At 51.1% G+C, this 21,428-nt stretch overlaps 2 protein-coding genes across 4 annotated transcripts in view; both read right to left on the reverse strand.

Annotated features, from left to right (window-relative positions):
• Positions 1-1,690, reverse strand: part of HNRNPUL1 (heterogeneous nuclear ribonucleoprotein U like 1) — a 34,657-nt gene extending 32,967 nt beyond the window's left edge. The window contains exon 1 of one of the 2 annotated variants that reach the window (XM_042970762.1): positions 1,245-1,690. In XM_042970762.1, coding sequence (XP_042826696.1) covers positions 1,245-1,539 — 295 coding nt within the window. In that variant the 5' untranslated portion in view covers positions 1,540-1,690. The remainder of the gene's footprint in view (positions 1-1,244) is intronic. The other variant, XM_042970763.1, reaches the window with a different exon arrangement.
• AXL (AXL receptor tyrosine kinase) overlaps positions 1-21,428 on the reverse strand; it is a 34,488-nt gene that overhangs the window by 2,392 nt on the left and 10,668 nt on the right. Inside the window, exons 7-20 of one of the 2 annotated variants that reach the window (XM_042970760.1) lie at positions 20,170-20,380; positions 19,720-19,859; positions 18,901-19,051; positions 18,673-18,699; positions 16,955-17,087; positions 16,581-16,672; positions 13,423-13,518; positions 13,209-13,286; positions 11,675-11,767; positions 11,142-11,263; positions 10,395-10,504; positions 7,315-7,474; positions 6,663-6,799; positions 3,207-5,865 (exon numbers count right to left, since the gene is read on the reverse strand). In XM_042970760.1, coding sequence (XP_042826694.1) covers positions 5,514-5,865; positions 6,663-6,799; positions 7,315-7,474; positions 10,395-10,504; positions 11,142-11,263; positions 11,675-11,767; positions 13,209-13,286; positions 13,423-13,518; positions 16,581-16,672; positions 16,955-17,087; positions 18,673-18,699; positions 18,901-19,051; positions 19,720-19,859; positions 20,170-20,380 — 1,902 coding nt within the window. In that variant the 3' untranslated portion in view covers positions 3,207-5,513. The remainder of the gene's footprint in view (positions 1-3,206; positions 5,866-6,662; positions 6,800-7,314; positions 7,475-10,394; positions 10,505-11,141; positions 11,264-11,674; positions 11,768-13,208; positions 13,287-13,422; positions 13,519-16,580; positions 16,673-16,954; positions 17,088-18,672; positions 18,700-18,900; positions 19,052-19,719; positions 19,860-20,169; positions 20,381-21,428) is intronic. The other variant, XM_042970761.1, reaches the window with a different exon arrangement.

Consider the following 21,428-nt stretch of genomic DNA (forward strand, 5'->3'; position numbering starts at 1 on the left):
ACCCTGAGATCCCCCCATTCCCTGGGCACACAAATAACTGTTTCTGAGGACCAAGGAGCCCTCTCGTGGAGACACTCAGTCTCAGAAACACTACCCCCACTCCATCCTGAGACCTCTAGCCAAGTCAACAGGTTTTCTTTCTCTTTCCATTCTATACTCTCCCCTCTTCCACATATGCTAGACCACACGTACACTCCTGTCCTGGACAGAAGGATCCTCTATCCCCCAGATACTGCATTGACTTCAAACTCCATCAACTTGCTATCAGCCGCACCCCACCCCTAGCTACTTTTCTGTTCTTCAAACAATCCATACCGTTAATCCAAGACAACTCAGCAGTAGGCGCTGAATTACCTGTTCCCAGAATTCACCCAGCTCAAGATCTCTAGGTTCCTTGTCCAGCGAGGCATCCTTCCCTCCCTTGCCTGCCCCCAGAGATGGGGGTTTCCTTCTACCTCCCCTGGAAGCCAATCAGTAGATCCCCAGGTATCCTAGTACCAAATGCCCAAGTTGGCCGTGACTCAAGGTTGGCCTTCCAGCCCTGGATCTCAGAGTCCCCCAGGCCATCCTTAGACAGATGGGGGTCCCCACAGTCCAATCACATGGTAGTCTCCCACATCCCCTAAATGCTCACTAGCCAAATACCAGAACACCCAGTCCATCAGATTTCCCCCTGGCCAGACACCAGCACCTCCACCTCACTAACCCATCCCAGTACCAAATATGAGAACTCCCCATACCCCACCCAGCACCAAACTCCAAGATCCTCTATTCTTAAAACTCTTCCAGCCGTAAAAACACGGCTCCCGACGTCCAGCCCACACGCTGGGCTAGCACAGCCCCAAAGCCCCCCCCCGCCCCGGCTCCAAACCCTAATATCGTCATTTCCAAGACCCTCCCCGGCCCCCGGTTCGAAAACCTCTTGTTCTTCCGACTCTCTTCGGCTCCAGAAACCACGGCTTCCGGTCTCCGAGCCCCAGACTCCGGAATCCTCTACACCCCCGGGACCTTCCTCATCTCCGAAACCAAGAGCCCCCACTCCAGTATCTCTCCTGCACCGAATGCCAGGGTCCACCCTCCAGTCGTCCCGAGGCCCTGGGCCCTAGATCCTTTTCAGCGGCAGGTAGCAGGATCCCCCAATCCTCAGACCATCTCCCCGACCTCAGGTGCCGGACTCCCGCGTCCCACAGCCCTTCCTCGGCCCGGACTCCGGGCTCCCCGACCCCCGCCCCGCGCACTCTCACAATGTCCGTCCGGCCCCGAGTAGCCGCCAGGCTCCGCGTGCGGCTGCAGCCCGGACGGCGGTGGCTGCGCGGTCCCCTCCAGCTCGGAGCCCCCCTCGGTCTCGACCTCCTCGTTGTTGTGCCCGGGTCGCCCCGGTTCGTCGTCGGCCTCGAGCTCCCGCTCGTCGTCGGGCTCCTCGGCCTCCAGCGCCGCCTGCAGCCGCTCAGCAAGCTCGGCCTTGAGGCCGCGAGTGTCCAGGCCGCGGCGCTGCAGTTCCTCGCGAAGTTCGTTCACCTTCAGACGGCGCACATCCATGGCCCGGGCCCCCGGGGCGGCCCCCGAGCCCGGCCCGGCCTCCCAGGGCTCTGTCCCCCTTAAACCTTTCCTGTCAGGAGGCGAAGGGGGAAAAGGGGGGGGGGCCCGCTCCAATGGCGGCGGCGGCTCAAAATGGCCGCCGCCGCCACCTCCCCCTCCTCCGTGGCCCCATGCGATGCAACACGGGTGCCAATTGGCCACCGCGTGGAGGCAACGGGCGCGGGCCGGGAGACTCAGCCAATCAGAGCGCGGCTTTCAAAAGAACGGCAATGAAAGGGCTCCGTAGCACCCGGGGAGGAAGCGTTGGCCTACGTCGCTGCCGCCGCCGGAGCGGAGGGCGGGAAAAGGCGGGAGGCGGAGCACGCGGTGATTGGGTGGCCCCCGCGCGCCCGCTCCCGTAGGGTCAAATGAAGAAAAGGGAGTAAGGACTTGGCCCAATCAGCGATGGGATCTCAGAATGAACCTCCCTGCCACCCCCCCACCCCCCGCCACTCACACATACACACTCTCGGCCTTTCCTGCGCGGTCCTTTCATCAAACTGGTGTCTCCTGTAACACATACCCTGATTGGTCTAGATCTCCCGCCCCTAGAGGAGTACAAGCGGATAAAAGCACTAGAACCAATCAAATGGAGGGTCGGCCGACCAACTCCCCCCTCTTCCTCCTTTCATGTTTGCCTTTAAGAAACCGGAAAGATGAATTCACGAAGGACCTGCCCCTTGCCGTTAGGGCGGTTTCAAAACAATCTGTCCACCAATTGCAATTATCGTTTTAACTCACTAAAGCTAGTACAGTTGGATAGCTTTAGGAAAAAGCCAACCAGATTGGCTGTTCTTTGGCGGACGGCCTCACAAATGTCGCTGAAGAGGGAGGCCGAGGAGACAGAGATTAAGTAGATAAATTATCCTTAATCTGGAAGAAACTCAATTGACTACGAAAAGCAACCTTTTGACTTCAGAGAGTACCGGAGTTTTGAAAATAGAGGCTAGACCAACAACGGGAAAAAAGTTGTAAAGGAAATCGCACTCTCTTCCCTTTGATAGTTCATCTCAAGGGGCGCCTCTTTCCACGATCATAGATTCGCTGCAGTCTTTCTCTATGGTTGGCATCTTACGTGGAATGGGCGCTCTGCACGCGACCATAGAGACTTCCCCACCTCCGAAAGTTCTCGGGTCTGTACCCCAAATCTTCTGAGCTGCTGTTCAGTAGTTCTGGCTGTTTGGCGTCTGTACTGACAAGCTCGAACACATAGGTCCGTAGTTCAGCCTCACGCTACAAATGCAAACGCCACAGATTCACAACGTCTACTGCTGCACCACCTGTCGCCTCTAACTCAAAAGACACAAAACTTCCGTGAAATACACAATCGTGCTACACAATGCAAACGCCCGCTGCCCACCGAGCCATACCGCAAGCCCACAAAAACCACACACCACCACCACCTCTACTTAGACAAAAGCACACACAACACAGATAAACAAATGGCCGTGAGTCAGATCAGATACATCCGTAAAGGGGATAATACACCCAACTGCAGTGTAGATGTGGCCACTAAGGTCCACACAGGCAGGAGGCATCAAATAATAAAGACACGGGACAGTTACACTACAAGCTGACAAGGCAACCTCGACACACAGCACCCACTCAGAAACGGGGCAGACACTCACGTGGGCCCGGAGGTTCCAGTCCAGACACCCCGCCCCTCGCCCACGTCCGACTTCCTCTCTCCTCCCAGCTTCCCACAATGATTTGTTCTGAAAAAGTTTGTGGCCCGGATTGAACTGTCCTCGGGTTCTCAGGAGCTGCCACCGGGGGGCGTCCGGGCGCTGCCAAGGGTTTCTTCATCTGCTGCCCGATAAACCCAGGAACGTGGGCATGCAAAGCACAGGGTGTTTGTCTTGGCAGCAATCCCTTTGTGCGCCCTCGCTGATCGGAGGTGTTCTGTGCCTGTGTTTCTATGTGAACCTGAACATTTGAGTCTGTGAGTACCTGTTGTACTCTCTAGGTATTTGTGCCACTTTATTTATTCTGTAATCTGTTAGTCTAGTTTCTTCCTATTCCTGGTGAGTATCTGCCTTGCATATGTTTGCAAATATGTTTGTTATCTGTGTAATTTTGTATGTCTGTTACTCTGTGCGTCTGAATTTCAGTGTCTCTATTTGTGGCAAGGTATGCCTGAGTATGTCCTAATGGGTCTGTTACTTTGGGGTGAGGAGAAGAGTCTCTTTGTGACAGGAGTATCCACGTGCCTCTTCCTCACTAGGAAGGAGAGTCGGCATTTCTTTGTATGTCTTTTTGCCTATGCATATGCTCATTTCTACCCTCTTGATAAAGAGAGAACTTCTAGACCACCAAGCTCTTCTTTTTACTGATGGGGAAACTGAGTGGCCAGGGAGAGGGGCCACATGACAGCTGAGTGGAAACAAGAGGAGACAGAAGTGTGGTTATAAAGTTTTATGTGATCTGAGCCCCTCTGGAGGCACCAGAGTCCACACCTCTGTACAGGAGGCTTGAGGGATTGGCTCGGGGGGGGGGGGGGCATCATGGCCCAAAAGGAGGGAAATTGTCTCCTGGGGAAAGGAGGCATCCCTAATGCATTGCACAGGCTTGAGGGGAGGCATGCCCCCACATGAGGGGAGAAGAAAGCAGAGGTGGCTAAGAAAGGGAGAGTCGCACAGAAGAATACTGTAAGATTAGAATCTTGGAATCATACCTTGGAATTCTAGACCAGTACACCTTTAGAATCTTTGAACTTTTGAATCTTACAACTACAACGTTTGAATCTTAGAACTACAGTGCCTAGGAACTTAAGATTTAGAATTGTGGGTTCTTGGACCCTCAACTAAAACCCTAGAAAGGTGGAATGCAGCATTGAACCTCAAGGTATCCAACATTAGAAATGATTAAAACTTTGGTATCTAGCTAGTCACAACTAACTGTAGAGTTTTATACCTTAGTGCTGAGGGTCCAGAATCTTGGACCAATAGACTCTAGAGTACCTTGGAACATAGAACAGAACAACATTAGAATCTTTGAGTTTAATAATCTAGAATCTTGAAGCATATGGTCTAGAATCTTAGACACAGAGAATCTAGGTTCTTAGACTAAGTCTTAGAACATCACATCTTAGAACATTAGACCTTTGAACCTCCATCTTTAGACTCTTAGAACTTTTGAATTGCGCATTTCAACCTTAGATATTTAGGATCCAGAATCTCATAAGAGTTTCAAGGATCATGAAGCCTTAAAACTTATAATTAACCATTATTAGAAGCTTTGAACTTGAGAAGATAAAATCTGGAAGCCTTATGATGTAGAGTCTGATAAGCCAGAGAATTTACAGTCTAGGAGGCTTAGAACATCAGATTTTAGAACATTAGGCCTTAGAACCTCCAGGTCTAGAATTGTAGAATCTAGAATCTTATACCCTAAGAATTCAGAACCCTAGAAAAATAAAATCTAGAATCACAGAACCTTGGATCCTAGAACCAGAATCTTAGAGCTTAGAACCCAAAATCTTGTGGGCTTTATGAAGAATCCTAGAACCAGAAAAATCTAGAGCCATGGGCTCTCAGAGCCTTAGAATATAGACCTTGCAACTTCCACGTCTAGAACCTTAGCACTTTAGAATTAGAGACTTTGGGATTTTAGGTCCTTAGAGCCAAAGACTAATAGCATCTTTGAAACCTAGAACCTTTGAATCTAGACTCTTTAAACCTTAGAATCTAGAATCGTGGAATGCCAGACCTGGAAGGATCCTTAGGGATTGCAGTACAACCCCTTCCTTTTACACATGGGGACTCTAAGGCATGGGAAAAGGAGAGGATCTGTCTGGGATGGAAGTGGAATAGGTAGGAAGAGAAGGCTGTAGTTTGGGGTGAGGCCTGGAATGGAGAAATAGTTGATAGGGTAGGCTCCCCCAGTGGCAGTGCCTAGCTTGGGTCCTGAGAGGGAGTCCCAGGTAGAGGGTTGTCTTAGGCTCCATCCTCCTGCCCTGGGGGAGCTGGGGAGCTCCTTTCCGTGGGCAGAGTAGGGCCGGGGGTGGTAGAAGGGCAGAGGACATAGCGTCCAGCAGGATGGACCTCAGCCGCGGTGAGGCAACTGCAAGAATCCTTAGGGTCAGGCTGGGTTAGGGGGTCAGCTCCTCCAGCAGCTCCAAGTGGTTCAGGATGCCCCCCACCCTCATCCATGTTGACATAGAGGATCTCGTCGGGCTCCTGGGCAGGGGGCAGGGCCTTCAGGGTGTTCTCCAGATCCTCCCGAAGTTCTGAGAAGCTCGGCCGGTCCCGGGGGTTTAGCTCCCAGCACCGGGACATCAGGGCATACCTAGGGCAGCAAAGTGAAGGGTGGGAGACTGAGCAGGCACTCAGAAGGAGGGCATTCTGGGAGTTTGGGGTATTTCACGGGACTGGAAGGAACCATAGCAGTTTGGGGGCTTCTGTAGGGGATTTGGGAACTCTCAAGAGTTTCTGAGGGGAGTCCTAGGACACTCAGGAGCTGAAAAGGGTCTTGGCGAACCTCTCTGAGTATCGTGTGGTGTTCAGTGAGGGTTTGCTAGAGCAGACTTTGCCCTCAAAGCGCTGGATGAATGCTCTGCTTTTCTCTGTGCGCTGTAAGTTTCATAAACTGTAAGTTTCATAAACACTGTCCTAAAGGATCCTGGGGATATCTCAGAGGAGCCCCATGAGTTTGGAGAAGCCCCATATGGCAAACTGGAGGGTTGGCAGAGGGTCCCGAGGGGTGTTGAAGAGCATGTGGGGGAAGTATGGGTGCTCAGGAGTCTGAGGTGAATTAGAATTTGGGGAGAGTGGGGGGTCTCAGAGGCAGGGCCCCCAGGTAAGCTGGTGCAGTTATTCACTGCCCACAGATGCCCGGCCGAGGCGGCTGATCCAGCCTGCATTCCACACAGAAAGGCACCAGAGGAGAGGGCACCTTTTGCTAGTCTGCACCCTGTGAGCTAGCCCTAGTCTTGTGGGGCATTGGTGAGGAGGTGTGGGGGTTCCTCAAAGGTCTGGGGGATTCTGTGCAGGTTTTAGAGGGTCGGGGCCATGTGGGGTGCTCAGGGCTTTTGGAGTGAAATCTGGGATTGGATTGGGGGTGGGGAGAGTCCTCAGGGTCCTCACAGTCCATCCAGACAGTCCACAGGCTGTTTCAGGCGGTTTCCCTGGCACAGGTAGTCGTAAATCTCGCTGTTCTCCACTCCTGGATATGGGGTTTGGCCTCGCGTGGCAATCTCCCACATCGTCACTCCAAAGGACCACTGTAGGGGGCAGAGGAGAGAGAGTTAGAGGGTCTCTCCTGCACAAAGACACCCCAATGCACAGGTACACCCACATTTATGTGCACATCTGTACACAGCTATTTCTGTGGGGGCATCACAGCTCTTCACCAAAACACTTTGGCACAGGGACACACTGAGTGGCAACTTTTGTGTGTGCATAGGCATGATGATCCATGCACACACGTACACATTTCACAGTCACATGGTCTTACGGGTCGCCCTGGACACTGTGGCTGTGCATACATACACGTCCTCACCACTGCCTCTCCCGACCTAAACTGTCCACACGTCCCATGTATGAACCTGCCACCATGCACACGTGGACCTGTGCATGTCGCCACCATGCCCACACCACCATTCACAGACACCCAGCACACCCCCAGACATGCCTAACACATGCGGTCAGGCCCCTGTACCGGGAAGCCCGGGCATCCCTATGAGCCCAGCTGCAATGTGACATGAACTGGCCACTGCTCCCCACACCTGACACATACCACATCACTCTTGCTGGTGTAGACCCGGTCAGCTAGGCTCTCGATGGCGATCCACTTGACTGGCATCTTGGCGATGCGTCCCTGCCGGTAGTAGTCCCCATTGTAGATCTTCTTAGAGAGCCCAAAGTCCGCCACACACACGGACATGTTCTCGTTCAGCCTGCCCAGAATGGGGAGAGGAACAGAGTCACGGCATCGCCCCCTCCACCGGGAAGCCTGTCCTCACTCTCAGACACCTTTTCACCCCCTGCTCTGGCTGGCCTCTTTGGGGGTGAGGGTCTGTCAACCCCAGACCGAAGGGAAATGTGTTGCTTCTTGTTCCCTCCGTATGAAGTTTCACAAACACACCCATGTAACCAGCACCCAGATTAAGAAACAGAACACCGCGGGACATCATCTGTACAAGGAATACCACAGAGCAAAGAAAAAGCTGGAACTAACCAATATGCATGGCGACGTGGGCTCATCTCAACAATAGCACACTGAGCGAAAGAAACCAGACACAAAGAAGTACACCTTCCGTGATTCCGTGACATTTAAGAACAGGTGACTGAAATACAGGATAGTATTTTCCCTGGGGGCAGTGACTACAAAGTGCTTGAGGGAGGCTGCCAGGGCCCAGAAATGTTCTTTACCTTGATCCAGTGGTGGTCGTTTACATGAGTCTATAGACATAAACATGCATTTGGCCACACACCTAGAATGTGTGTGTGTTACCTTATCAGCATACGTTGATTTTTTTAAGTATGAGAAAGGAAGGAACACATTACTAGTCCTGCCTGTAACCACCCCTCCCAGAGAAGCCACAGTCTTCGAGCATGGATTACTTTTGCCTGCTTTTGTGCTTTTCATAAAGAGAAGATTCTCTAATTTTTGCACCTGAGGTTCTAGGATCCTATTAAGAATTAATGATTTCTAGCCAGGGTGATGGGCTGGGGCAGTGACCAATCGGAACAGACCCTGGAGGCCCCTCACATGGCATGAGTTAACATTCACCCTCTAGGTCCAGGGAAGGCCCAGAGGATCATGGCAGGGAGGCAGAGAGAGGTGATGCTCAGGTATCCAGGCTGGTGGCTGTGGAGTGGGTGGGAGGTTTCGGGTAGTGGCGAACTGCCAACTGGGTAAGGAAATAACATTTAAAAAAAATTATGTATTTACTTTTATTTTTTTTAATGTTATTTATTTTTCAGAGAGAGAGAGAGAGAGACAGAGAGTGAGCAGGGGAGGGACAGAGAGAGAGACACAGAATCCGAAGCAGGCTCCCGGCTCTGAGCTGTCAGCACAGAGCCCAACACGGGGCTTGAACTCACGGACGGCGAGATCATGACCTGAGCTGAAATCGGATACTTAACGGACTGAGCCACCCAAGCGCCCCTTATTTATTTTTAAGGTAGCCTCCATCCCCAATGTGAGGTGTGAAGTCATGACCCTGAGATCAAGAGTTGCATGCTCTACTGACTGAGCCAGCCAGGCATCCCTGGAGATTTTATATTTAAGCGATCTGTACACCCAACTTGGGGCTTGAACTCACAACCCCAAGACCATGAGTCGCATGCTCTACCAAGTGACCTAACCAGGCACCCCTCAATATTGTAACTTAACAAAAAGGGGCAGATGCATAACAATGGGTTGTCTACTCTGATTTCCAGTGTCACTGTTCCATGGGGGACTTGACTAGGATCACACCAAGTTGCAGATAGAAACGAATTTCCAGGGGTGCCTGGGTGGCTCAGTTGGTTAAGCATCTGACTTCAGCTCAGGTCATGATCTCACAGTTTGTAGGTTCAAGCCCTGCACCAGGCTCTATCCTGACAGCTCGGAGCCTGGAGCCTGCTTCAGATTCTGTGTCTCCTTCTCTCTCTGGCCCTCCCTGCCCCCCACTCTCTCTCAAAAATAATCATTAAAAAAAAAAAGAAAGGAATTTCCATTTTGACTGAGCCTGTTGAAGCCTTTACATAAACGTTCCAGTTAACAGGAAATACAGGGAACAGAGGAACAAGGCAAATGCCACCGCAAGGAAACAGACACATGCCTGTCACATCCTACGAGACAAGTGTCCTGGTCTCCTCCAAAATAATATGATGTAAAAATAGAAAAAGGTTGGGGGGGGGTCTATTCCAGATTTATAAGGACCAAAGGGGCATAACAGCTAAATGCAGTGGCGGGGGGACCCTGAAGAGATTCTGATTTGGGGTAAAAAAATAAAACAGCCCTAAAAGACATTTCAGAGGACAACTGGAAGAATTTGAACATGGATTGGATGAGAGGTTATGTTACAGAATTACGGTTAATCTTAGGTGTGACAACAGAACTGTAATCACTTCCATGTAAGTTCTCATTCTCAGGCGATACCTACTGAAGATTTAGGGGTCTGGTGTCACTATCTTGGCAACTCACTTTGAAATGGTTGTGGAAAGAGAGAAAGAGAATAGAAGAGAATTTCAACAAGGAGGGTATAAGGGGGTCCACTGTACAGTTCTTTCAGCTTTTCTGTAGGGTTGGACTTTTTCAAAATAAAAAAATTGGGAGAAATACAGAACTGTTCATATTCCTGAGAGTCGCGAACAATGAAACATCTTACACAAGATTCCGATTCTCCAGCTTCAATTTCTAGGGGTCCAATATTGTAATGTAACTGACATTCTAAGCCTGTGTCTATATACACACACACACACCGCTCTCACCTTAGCTCAGTTCTGGCCTGTTTTCTGGCTTGTACCCAACCCACCATTATTCAGTGTGGCCCCTCCCCAAAGGCAGCCCGGGGAAGACAGCACAGAAGGAGACAGAGATGGGGCTTCAATGTTACTACGGTCATCAGTCACCTCTGCACCTCTCATGCTACCCACTGAGCCAACCCTCTTGCCTCGCCTGTCTCCACATCCAAATGCCCCTCCAGGATCTCAGTTCCAGGCCCACATCCTCCAGGAATGCTTCTCCAACTCCCTTGCTGACCTTTCTGTCCCAGTCCTGAGTTCTGGACCACCCGAGAGGTAAGTGTCTAGACCCCTCTCCCATCTTGGAAGGAGAGATGGAGCTCCTCGGGGGGTGGGGATGTCTTTGGAAGGCTCAACACTCACATGCAGTTTCTGGCAGCCAGGTCTCGGTGTATGAATCTCTTGGTACTCAGATACTCCATGCCACTGGCAATGTCTGCCATGAACTTCACCAGCATCTGAGTGGGCAGGAACTGGAGGCAGCCCAGGAGGGAGTAGAGGTCAGCAGAGTCCATGAGATCCATTCTTCCTCCCTCCTTCCTTCCCTTCCTGTGTGTGCCTCACTTGGCCCTGCAGTGGTTTCTAATGGCTCTGAAAATTAAATCCCACCTCTTTCCAATAAGGCCCTATATAATCCCCTCCTGCCTTCCTCTCTGAGTGGATCTACTGTCCTTGCCCTGGACATAGGACACAGGCTCCAGCCAGGGGCCTCCTTTCTGGTTTTCAGACAGGCTGTTGCTTGCTCCCACCTCTGAGCCTTTGCCTATACTGTTCCCTCTGCCAGGATTGCTTCCCCCAAGATCTCCCCACCTCCCACCAGCTGGCTTCTCCTTCAAGGCCACCTCCTTAGTAAGACCTTCTCTGTCCCCTCAAACTAACTGTCTGGCTTCTCTATAGTTCATCTGACTCTATTTCCTTCCTAGCACTTACATTATCTTATTTGTTAACTAATTTACTGCCCGGTGTCCCCACTGGCAGAGAGCTCCAGGAGAGCAAGCTCTGGGTCACCATGGTTTGGGTCACCATGGTTTTCCCAGTGTCTGAGCAGCGCTGGGTCCCTCTTAGGTGCTCAGTTAATACTTGTGAACCAGACATGTAAATGTCCCTCACCACTGGCTGGTCCCCGAGCCGGGAATAGAGGAGGAAACTGTGCAGGTCTCCATGTTTCATGAAAGGTAAGATGACCACAGGTGCCGGGAAGCCCTCTCGTTCAGAACCCTGGAAACAGACACCTGAGCCCCCCGCCCCCCACAGGCAGCCCTGTCACTCCAGTTGGACAGGAGGGGAAGCCATCCCCTCCCTCAGCTCTGTCTCTCCCTTCCCCTCAAATCTCTCCCTTCCCCCCAAATCGTTGGGGGCGGGGGACAGCAGTGGCAAGGACTGAACTTCAGAGAAGCCATTTCCAGCACTGTTCCCAGGGAAGTTTCCAGAGCCCTCCTGGGGACCTCAGCTATTTCTGGGAAAGGTCAGAGGTCACATTCCAAGCTGAGGGAAAGAAGGAGGGGGGAGCTTGCTGACTCTGAGGAATGGGAGGGAGACAGGGAGCCTGGAGGTTTGATCTTCTCAGTGCCAGAGGGAGGGGTCTTCCTTCTAGGGTGGCCTCCATGAAGCCTGCAGATCCCCTAAATCTGCCCCTCCCTCACCAATGAGCCTCATGACGTTGGGGTGATCGAATTCCTTCATGCAGACGGCTTCACTCAGGAAATCCTCCAGCTCCGATCTTGTGCAGATGGCAACTTGGAGGGGAAAGGAAGGTGATGAGGAAGGGAGGGGAGAGAGGACTCTTTCTCTCCTCTTCTCCTCCATCATCATCATCATCATCATCATCATCATCATCAAACATGATTACTAAGTACCTGGTGCTGCACTCAGCACTTTACATATATTAACTCATTTAACCCTCTGAGGTGCCACTATTATTTTCCCTGTTTTAACGATGGAGAAACCATGGCACACAATGGTTAAGGAATCTGCACACACAGCTTGCAAGCGGAATAGGCAGAACTGAAGGCCAGGTGGTCTGGCTCTGAGGCCCACGTGCAAACACCATGCAAGGCTGCTTCCCTGGCGATCCATACGATTACTCTGGACGCTGGCTCACAGAGGCAAAGTGACTTGCCCAAAGTCACATAGCTGGGATTCAAACCCAGGTGGGGAATATAACCTGGTACATAAGAAGTGCTCAATAATGAATGAATGAGTGAGAGACCGTTGAGTCCATAATCCAAGCTTTTAGCCCCAGTGATCAGAAAGGAACCTTCTTGCCTAACTACCAGGTGCAGCCTGACCCTCAACGCCTCTTTCCTGTATGGAAAGGACTTGGGCATGGACTCCCTGTGCTGTGTGACCCTGGACTGGCTCTCACCCTCTTTGACTATGTAAATAATATAGTCGCAGTCCACATCAATGACACATACTATATACCCAGCATTAAGTGCTTTAGCTCACCCTAGGAGGCAGGGAGATTTTTATCTTTTTTTTTCCCCCGGATGAAGGATGGCTGCTCAGAGAGGGAGAGTCACTTGCTTGAGATCACACAGCTGGTAAATGATGAAACCAGGTATGTCTCATTCCAGACCTTTTCCTGCTCTGTTATGTATCACAGGAGCTAGTCCCCGAAAACTACATTTCCCAGGCTCCCTTTCATACTGGCTTCCTGTTGGGAGTTTGCCCATGGGAAGCACTGATGGCTGACTGGCAGGTGCGTAGGAGGAAGGGGAGAAGTCAGGGTATTTCACCCTGTCTCTTACTGCTTCCAGTCTTGCTTTGATGGTGGCTGTGCCTCCTGTGTGTTTCAAGCTCCTACAAGGTAGCCGCTAACTCCTGTGATCCTAAATCCCACCAGGCGTCCCTGGCCATGGGCTCTGGTAACACCATTTCCTCCCTCTGCCCCTCAGGCCTTGGGGAGGAAGTAAGGTACTGCTGCTGCTAATCTCCAGGCTGCCTCACTGCTCCCAGTTATTCCTGCACCGTTGTAGTAAACCTCCTCATATTACATTCCTTCTGTTGAAGTACCTGGCATGGATTCCATTTCCTTTCTGGAAACCCTGAGATTCTGTGGTGGGGCTAATTTGCTACTAACTTTTCTGTGCTTCTGCCTCCTTAGGGGCATAGGAGAAGGGTCTAGGGCTAGGAGACGGGGGTCCCATACGTGTGCACATGCAGGCATAGACTCACTCTTCATTGTCTTCACAGCCACCTTGAGGATGGAGTCATCCTGGTTGAGCTGGCCCTCCATCACAGCTCCGAATTCTCCTATGGGGGACCAGAGGGAGACATTGACCTCAGGGGCACTTGTGGAAACTGCATTTCCTGTGACTGGGTAGGGGTGGGGAAGTGAAGGACTTCATGGTTCAAGGGAATACGTGTGTGCGCTAGGTAGGGAACTCACCTTCTCCCAGGGTCTTCCCCAGGGCCACCTTATGACGGTCCACCATCACATCCCGAAGCTTCTCCTTCAGCTCTTCATTGATGCCCAGGCTGTTCACTGCATGGGGGGTGGGAGTGGACAGAACCATGGAGCAGGGCTGACATTCAGGTGACATTCAACATTCGGACATTTGACATTCGGATGTCAATAGGGATGTACCCATTGTTAAAATATTGAAATACTTCTGCATTCATTCAAAACCAGCTACTGCCCTGGAGCACCTGGGTGGCTCAGTTGGTTAAGCATATGACTCTTGATTTTGGCTCAGGTCATGATCTCACGGTTTGCAGGTTTGAGCCCCGAGTTGTGCTCTGTGCCGACAGCTCTGAGCCTGCTTAGGATTCTCCATCTCCTGTCTCCCTCTCTCTCTCTGCCCTTCCCCTGCTCTCTCTTTCTCTCTCTCAAAAATAAATGAAGTTAAAACTTAAAAAAAAAGTCATCTACTTCCCTAAGCACACACCCTACCCTAGATCCTCCTCTAGATCCCTGAAACTTCTCCCAAACCAGCAGCTAAAGGGTTAGAACTTGGCACATGATCTTGCACCACTGGGCACCCTGACTGGTCAGTGTCCTACCATGCCAGTTGCTAAAAATATTTCTTAACTTTTTATTGAAGTAGAATCCGCACAAATCATAATTTAGTAGCTCAATGGATTTCCACAAACCAAACACAACAGTATAATCAGCACCCAGGTCAAGAAAAGACCATGACCTGCCCTCTCAAGAGTGGCCACCTTCCTGACTTCTCTTACCATAGATAGGCTTCCTCTGTTTGGGGAGATTATTATAAACATGGAATCACATAACATGTTCTCTTTTGTGTCTGGCTTCTTTCAGTCAACACGGCGTCTATGAGACAGCTGTAATGTGGTTGTGGGTAACTGCAATTTTTTTTTGTTGCTATATGGTAACAGTTCTCAAACTTATTGGCCTCAAGACCCCTTCACATTCTTAAAATTACTAAGGACTGCAAAAAGCTTTCGTCTTGGGGGATTACGTATACCACTTACTGTATGCAAAGTCAAATGGATAGATTTTAATTTTTAAAATTTTTTAAAGTTTATTTATTTTGAGAAAGACAGAGACAGTGAGAATAGGGAAGGGCAGAGAGAGAGAGGGAGAGAGAGAATCCCAACCAGGCTCTGTGCTCTCAGCACAGAGCCCAATGTGGGGCTTGAACCCATGAACCGTGAGATCATGACCTGAGCTGAAACCAAGAGTCAGAGGTTTAACCAACTGAGCCACCCAGGCACCCCAAATGAATAGATTTTTAAAACAAGAATAAACAAGCACACATTTGTTAACCAATAGAGTGATGACATCAACACACGTTGTAGAGCTTCTGGAAGACTCCACGGAACACGTGTGAGAGAACAGCAGTGTAAAAGGGCAAATAACATCTTGGAATTACTATGAAAATAGTTTTGACCTCATGGACCCCATACAGAGGTCTCGGGGACCCCTCCAGGGACCTGGATCACACTTTGAGAACTACTCTGCATGTTACTTCATTATGGCACCATGACCTCCTTGCTTCCTATTCTTTCTCCTCTTAAATAAATGTCTTTCCCAGCCCCTTCTGGTATCTCCCTGGGGCCCCGGTAGCCTTCTCACTGTGTGCTGGGAAGAGACATAATTCTGTCCCTTTTCTTTCTGGAGTTAAGTCTCCTCAGCTGGAAAGATGAAGAGATTTGACGAGGTGGCCTCTGAGGTCCCTTCTTAGCTGGGACACTTCATAACTCCACAGTCCAACAGAGAGTCTAGAGTTCTAAGAGCCTATGATTTTCAAAATCTTAGGGGTCTAGGGGCACCTGGGTGGCTCAGTCAGTTAAGCGTCCGACTTCAGCTCAGGGTATGACCTCACCATTTGTGAGTTGGAGCCGTGAATCAGGTTCTCTGCTATCAGCGTGGAGCCCTCCTTCGAATCCTCTGTCCCCCTGTCTCTCTGCTCCTCCCTCACTTGTGCACATGAGCTCTCTCTCTCTCTCTCTCTCTCAAAAATAAATACTTAAAATTTAAAAAAAAATCTTAAGGGTCTATAGTATTACAACATTAAAATTTTTTCATTTAATGTTTATTTACTTTTGAGAGAGACAAGAGTGCGAATGGGGTAAGGGCAGAGAGAGAGGGAGACAGAATCAAAAGCAGTCTCGAGGCTCTGAGCTATCAGCACAGAGCCCGATGTGGGGCTCAAACCCACACACCATGAGATCATGAGCTGAGCCGAAGCTCGATGCTTAACTGACTGAGGCACCCAGGCGCGCCAAGAATTAAACCTTTGATTGTTTCGGCCAAGATCAACCCTACCTCTCTAACATTCTATAATTCCAAGAGGCAGTTAAGAGGATGGACTTCAGAGCAAATCTACCTGGGTTCGGAGCCCAGCTGTCCAACTTACAAGCTGTGTGGCCTTGAGGAAGTTACTTAACCACTCTATACCACAGCTTCCTCATCTGTTGACGTACCTACCTCATTGGGTTGTCATGAGGATTACACTAAGTGATATGTACAGAGCACTTAGGACAGTGCCCATCACATAGGAAGTGCCAGGGTTGGCTGTCATCATTGGCTTCATCATCATCAATGATCCTCATCCTCATCGTTACCATCATCATTATCTTTATCATCATCATCATTACAATGTCCTAGGGTCCTGTGGCCCCGGGGTTTGGTTTTTCTACGATTTATTGTGTCTAAGACTCTATTATTCTTTTTTTTTAATTTTTTTTAACATTTATTTATTTTTGAGACAGAGAGAGACAGAGCATGAACAGGGGAGGGTCAGAGAGAGGGAGACACAGAATCTGAAACAGGCTCCAGGCTCTGAGCTGTCAGCACAGAGCCCGACGCGGGGCTCGAACTCACGGACCGCGAGATCATGACCTGAGCCGAAGTCGGCCGCTTAACCGACTGAGCCACCCAGGCGCCCCTAAGAGTCTATTACTCTAAGGGTCTGTGTGGTTTCACAGTTCTGTTGTTCTTATGGTCTGTGGTTCTAACAACCCAGCATTCCAAGACTTTCAGAAACTTTTGGTGCATGCATCGACAGAAGCCTAGCAGGCCCCAGTCTCTACGCTCATCATCCCGCACCAGGGCAGGGAAGCACGGGGTTCACTTACAGGTGGCTTCAGTGGTCCGGCGGCTGTAGGACTTGCGAACACGGTACCTGACCACCAGTTCACCCCTCTCCACTGTTGGTTCAAACACCTCTCTGGGGGGAACAGGCAGGAGGTGAGGGCAGGGCAGAAATGAGTGGAACCCCCTCCTTCCAACAGCAGTGAAAGTGAACACCACCCTAACCCCAGGCCCTGCCCGCCCTCTCCTCCATCGTTTGCTGAGCTTGTCTTGGATTGCTACCTTCTGCCTCCCTCCTTGTCCTCATTCCGATTCTTGCTAATCTCTCATCCTGTACCAGCCTCCTCATGGTCTCCCCGACTCCAGCCTCTCTGTTCCAATCCACATTAGCCTTCCTACTCATGTAGTTCCAACTCACCCATAGCGGGTCTCCTTCTTCCGTCGGTGGACGAGGAACAGGGCCAAGATGAAGACACAACCAGCGGCCACAACTGCTCCCAGCAGTACATACCACCAGGGCCATGAGAAGGCAGGGGCTGGGGGCTCACTCACTGTCAGGGGGTATGGGACACAGGTCATGGCTGGGGCTCTGGATCCTGCTCCCTGGGACCCAAAGGGGTGATGTTGGAGGGAGGCAGATGAGGAAATATCTGATGAGACATGTGGCAGGTAGGTGTGTTCACTTATCCAGGGAGACTGGATTTGGGTGTGAAAAACAGGTGAGCAAGGGAGAGAATGCGTGTAGCATAGGATGGGTGTGTGGGGGGGGGCGTGTGTAAGGAGTGTGAGGTTCACGCATAGATGGCTAAGGAGTAGTCTTGAGGAGTGTGTCCTGATGAAAGTGAAATGCATGTGCAAAGGAAAGGTATGTATATATAGAGAATCCGGTGGGTGTTGGAGGAGTTTTGGGTATGCGAGTGAGGAGTAGTCAAGGAGTTTTCGATACAATTAGTGAAGAGTGATTTGTAAGGATGTAACTTTGGTGCAAGAGGAGTGTGGGAAGGGCAGGTGAAGAACATGGGATGAGTGAAATGGTGTGCAGAAAGGTGGGAGTAGACGTGTAAGGGATGGGAATGGGTACATGTTAAATGTAGCAGGAGTTTGGTGTGGGTGTGTGCATAGAGTGGGAACAGGTAGGACTGGCAAGGGGCGAGGGAGTAACGTGTAAGGAGAGTTGAAAAGTGTGGACCCAAAGTTTTCCAGCATTTGCAATGTGAGATATATGGTGAGTGTGTAAAAAGCGTGCAGAGTTTGTGAATGCGAAGTGTGGGTGTGATTGGGTTTGAGAGGCATGTGTGAGGAACAAAGGGTTGTAAAGCTATGATTGGGAAAGAAGACTGGGAGGAAAGGGGGCTGTGGAAAGGGTTTGCAAAGAAAGGCAGGAAGGCATGGGAGGAATATTTAAGGATAGTAGGTTGAGTTACAAGAGGTGAGCTGTCATAATGCTAGGAGGGTACAATGGGTGTAGGAGGAGTTTTTGAGAATTGCTGAAGAAATACTCGAGAGGGATGGATTTGAGGGGGATAACTGATCTATCTATCCATCCATCTATCTATTCGCCCACCCATCCATCCCTCCTTCCATCCATCCATCCACCCACCCACCATCTATCCATCTATCCATCCATCCACCCATCCATCCACCCACCATCTATCCATCCATCCATCCATCCATCCACCCACCATCTATCCATCCCTCCATCCATCCACCCACCATCTATCCATCCCTCCATCCATCCATCCCTCCATCCATCCATCCACCCACCATCTATCCATCCATCCACCATCTATTCATCTATCCATCCCTCCCTCCATCCATCCATCCATCCATCCACCCATCATCTATCCATCCATCCACCATCTATTCATCTATCCATCCCTCCCTCCACCCATCCATTCATCCATCCACCCACCCATCTATCCATCCATCCACCCATCTACCATTCATTGAGTACCTACAATGTGTGAGGCCATTCCAGGCAACCCCATCAAGGACCACACAAACCCCAAAAGTAGAGGATTAGAACGAGAAGTTTGAGAAACACGGAAAGCATGTCAAAGAGTATGTGTGTGGTGATGGAGTCCTCACTGGGAGCTGAGGGAAAGAAAGGAAGAGAGAGGGTGCGAAAGCCCTTACCTAGCAGGTGGATTGGTTGTCCTTGCCCTGTGAGGAGAAAGGACAGAGGGAGGACATGCTCAGAGAAAGCAAGACTGATGTGACATGGGTGAGGCTCTCAGTAAGCTTCCGGGGTAGGAAAAGAGCCTAGATTGGGGCAACACTGAAAGGTACATGGAGCAAGTCAGGGGTATCTGGGCAAGACATGGTCCTTGTGAGTCAGTTGGAGGGGGCTGAGCATGAAGTTACCTGGGCGCCAGGACTCCAGGGGCACAGGGTGGCTCCAGGGTCCATCCCCAGCAGCGGTGTAGGCTGCCACACACACGGTCAGGTTGGGCACAGTCCCATCCCCCTGCAGCTCCAGGGTCACCTCTCTCTTTAGCCCTATGTCCATTAGCACCTAGGACATCCAGATGTAGCATCAGGGTAGAGTCCCAGGCCTCCAACTCTTAAGACTGCACCCTTGGCCTCAAGTCCTCATCTTTCTCAAAGCCTCCTCCTCACCCCCAGCCCCTCACCCTTTCTCCTCCTACCCTTCATCTCTCACCCCCATCGCCACCTCCATTCTCCATCCCCACTCCCAGCCATCAGCTCCACCAGGACTGGACCTTTGCTTCATTCGCCGCCTGTGCTCAAGTGCTGCCACTGTGTGTGGCACGCAGTACTTCTGCTGAGGGACTGAACCCTCATCTTTCCACCCGTGTTCCCCTATTGCCTCGTAACTCCCCGCTTCCCACTCCATTTCTGCACCCCAGGGTGCTGCTTGTTCCAACACCACTCTTGTGCAAATTAGGAAAAGTCACCCCTTCTTCAAGGCGTTATACAATTATCTGCTATAAAATTGTCACAGTACATCTGTAAGTGTACCGAAACGCTTTTTACAATGATTCGTAAATAGCTATTCCCTGACCCTCCCCTGGACTCCTTTAACTTTCCCAGAAAGTGCTCTCCTAGGTGTAGTGTATCCCATACTACCCAACCTGCACAACTGTCCATGTCCACCCTGTCATCTCCTCCCCCACTCCCTCCCCCCGGCCACTCCGCCCCAGCCCAGCCAACAGCACCCACCTCCGGAGTGTCCTGGCCTCGATAGGCCAGCCGGTACCCTAACAGGGTGCCCTGCAGGGGTGCCCTTGGCTCCCGCCAACGCACGAGGGCTTGGCTCCCATTCCGCATGGCACTAACGTTCTCAGGGGGGCCCAGGGGTACTGGAGGACAGGGAAGAGGGGAAGCTGGCACCCCACCTCTTCCTGCCCCCTTCCCCTGTTCCCAGGAAGCGGGGGCAGGGTGCAAAGGGCATGCATGTGGGCAACTCGTGCAGCCCTCCCATGAGCAGAAGTGCAGGGAAGAGGTCTGGGAGAGATGCCAGTGGGCCGTGCTGAGGAGTCAGGGGGTGGACAGGAAGGACTAAGGCCACATGGGGTGAATGGGTAACAGGAGCTGCTGGGGGTGGCATCGATGTAAGCAAGGTCCAGCAGGGCAGAGAGTGATGTCTGCCCCACACCAGCTCCTTCTTACCTCCCTCCGGTGTCTCCACAGGAAGCCAGTGGGTCCAGGGCGAGGGGCCCTGGCTACTGGTACAGGCCACCCGGATGTGGTAAGGAGTGTGAGGGTGGAGGCCACCCAGCCGAAGTTGGTGAGGGGGGACGGATGCTTGCAAGGTGATAGGTTCTTTGGGGGGGTCTGGCTCTCCCAGCCAGACACCCACCCCATCGTCTGACAGCACAGCCTGGGGAGAGGGAAGGAGCATGAGGACAGGATGGCCACGCAATTAAACGAGGTGGTCACCCAAGTTGATGGTGGTGGTCCTGGTGTGATTACACAGCTTCGCAAGGATGTGTGTGCGTGTGCGTGTGTGTGTGTGTGTGTGTGTGTGTGTGTGAGCGCCGTGCTGGTGTAACATGGGCATGTGCATTTGCAAAGCAAGGAGACCACCCGGTTGTACAATGTGGCTCTATCATCACTTGCAGAAGCCACTTCTGGCAAGACTTTCCCTCCCTGAGCCTCAGTTTCCTCATCTGGAAAATGGGGGGCTTAGAGGACCAAATACCTTACAAGGCTGCCTAAAGGATGAACATAGGACAAGCTGTACAGAACATGGCAGGTGGTCAGCATCAATAAAGTGACAATGACATTCAACCACGGGCAAAAGTAATGTCCCGCAATAGAAGTCAGAAGAGTGGGCATCTCTGGGGGTTGAAGGATCCTTGCAGGGGGTCGGGGAAGAGTCTGCCTCTCGATTTGGAAGGATGGTGACGTGGGTGAATATTCGTGTTAAACAATCTAGGTTTACACCAAAGATTACGCACGTTATGTATGCTATATCTTAATAAAAAAGAAAAGCCCTTTATAAATCGGAACGCCTTTGACCCTGACCTCAGCCCTCAGTGTGGGTACTGTGTGTATACCCATTTACAGATGAGGACCCTGAGTATTGGAGAGATGGAACCACTTGTCCAAGGTCACCAGCTTGTCACTGACGAAGGTGGGAACCGAACCCCAACCTATTGTGCAAACTTCTGCCCTACTTACGGTGAGAATGTCCATTTAAGAACATCAGTGATAGTCACGGTACTTCTGTTCAGAGAGGCAGTATAGCCTTAGTGCTAGGCGTAGACGCTGGATCTGGGCTTCAAATCCAGCCTCTACCGTTCCCTAGCTCTGTGCCTTAGTTTCCTCATCTGTAAAATGGGAAAACAACAATGGCTTCCTAACTTGCAGGACTGACTGAATTGATGCTTGTAAGCGCTTAGAAGAGGGTCTGTCCACATCGGGTG

This window comes from Panthera tigris, chromosome E2 (assembly GCF_018350195.1).
Source record: "Panthera tigris isolate Pti1 chromosome E2, P.tigris_Pti1_mat1.1, whole genome shotgun sequence".
Classification (NCBI taxonomy): Eukaryota; Metazoa; Chordata; class Mammalia; order Carnivora; family Felidae; genus Panthera; species Panthera tigris.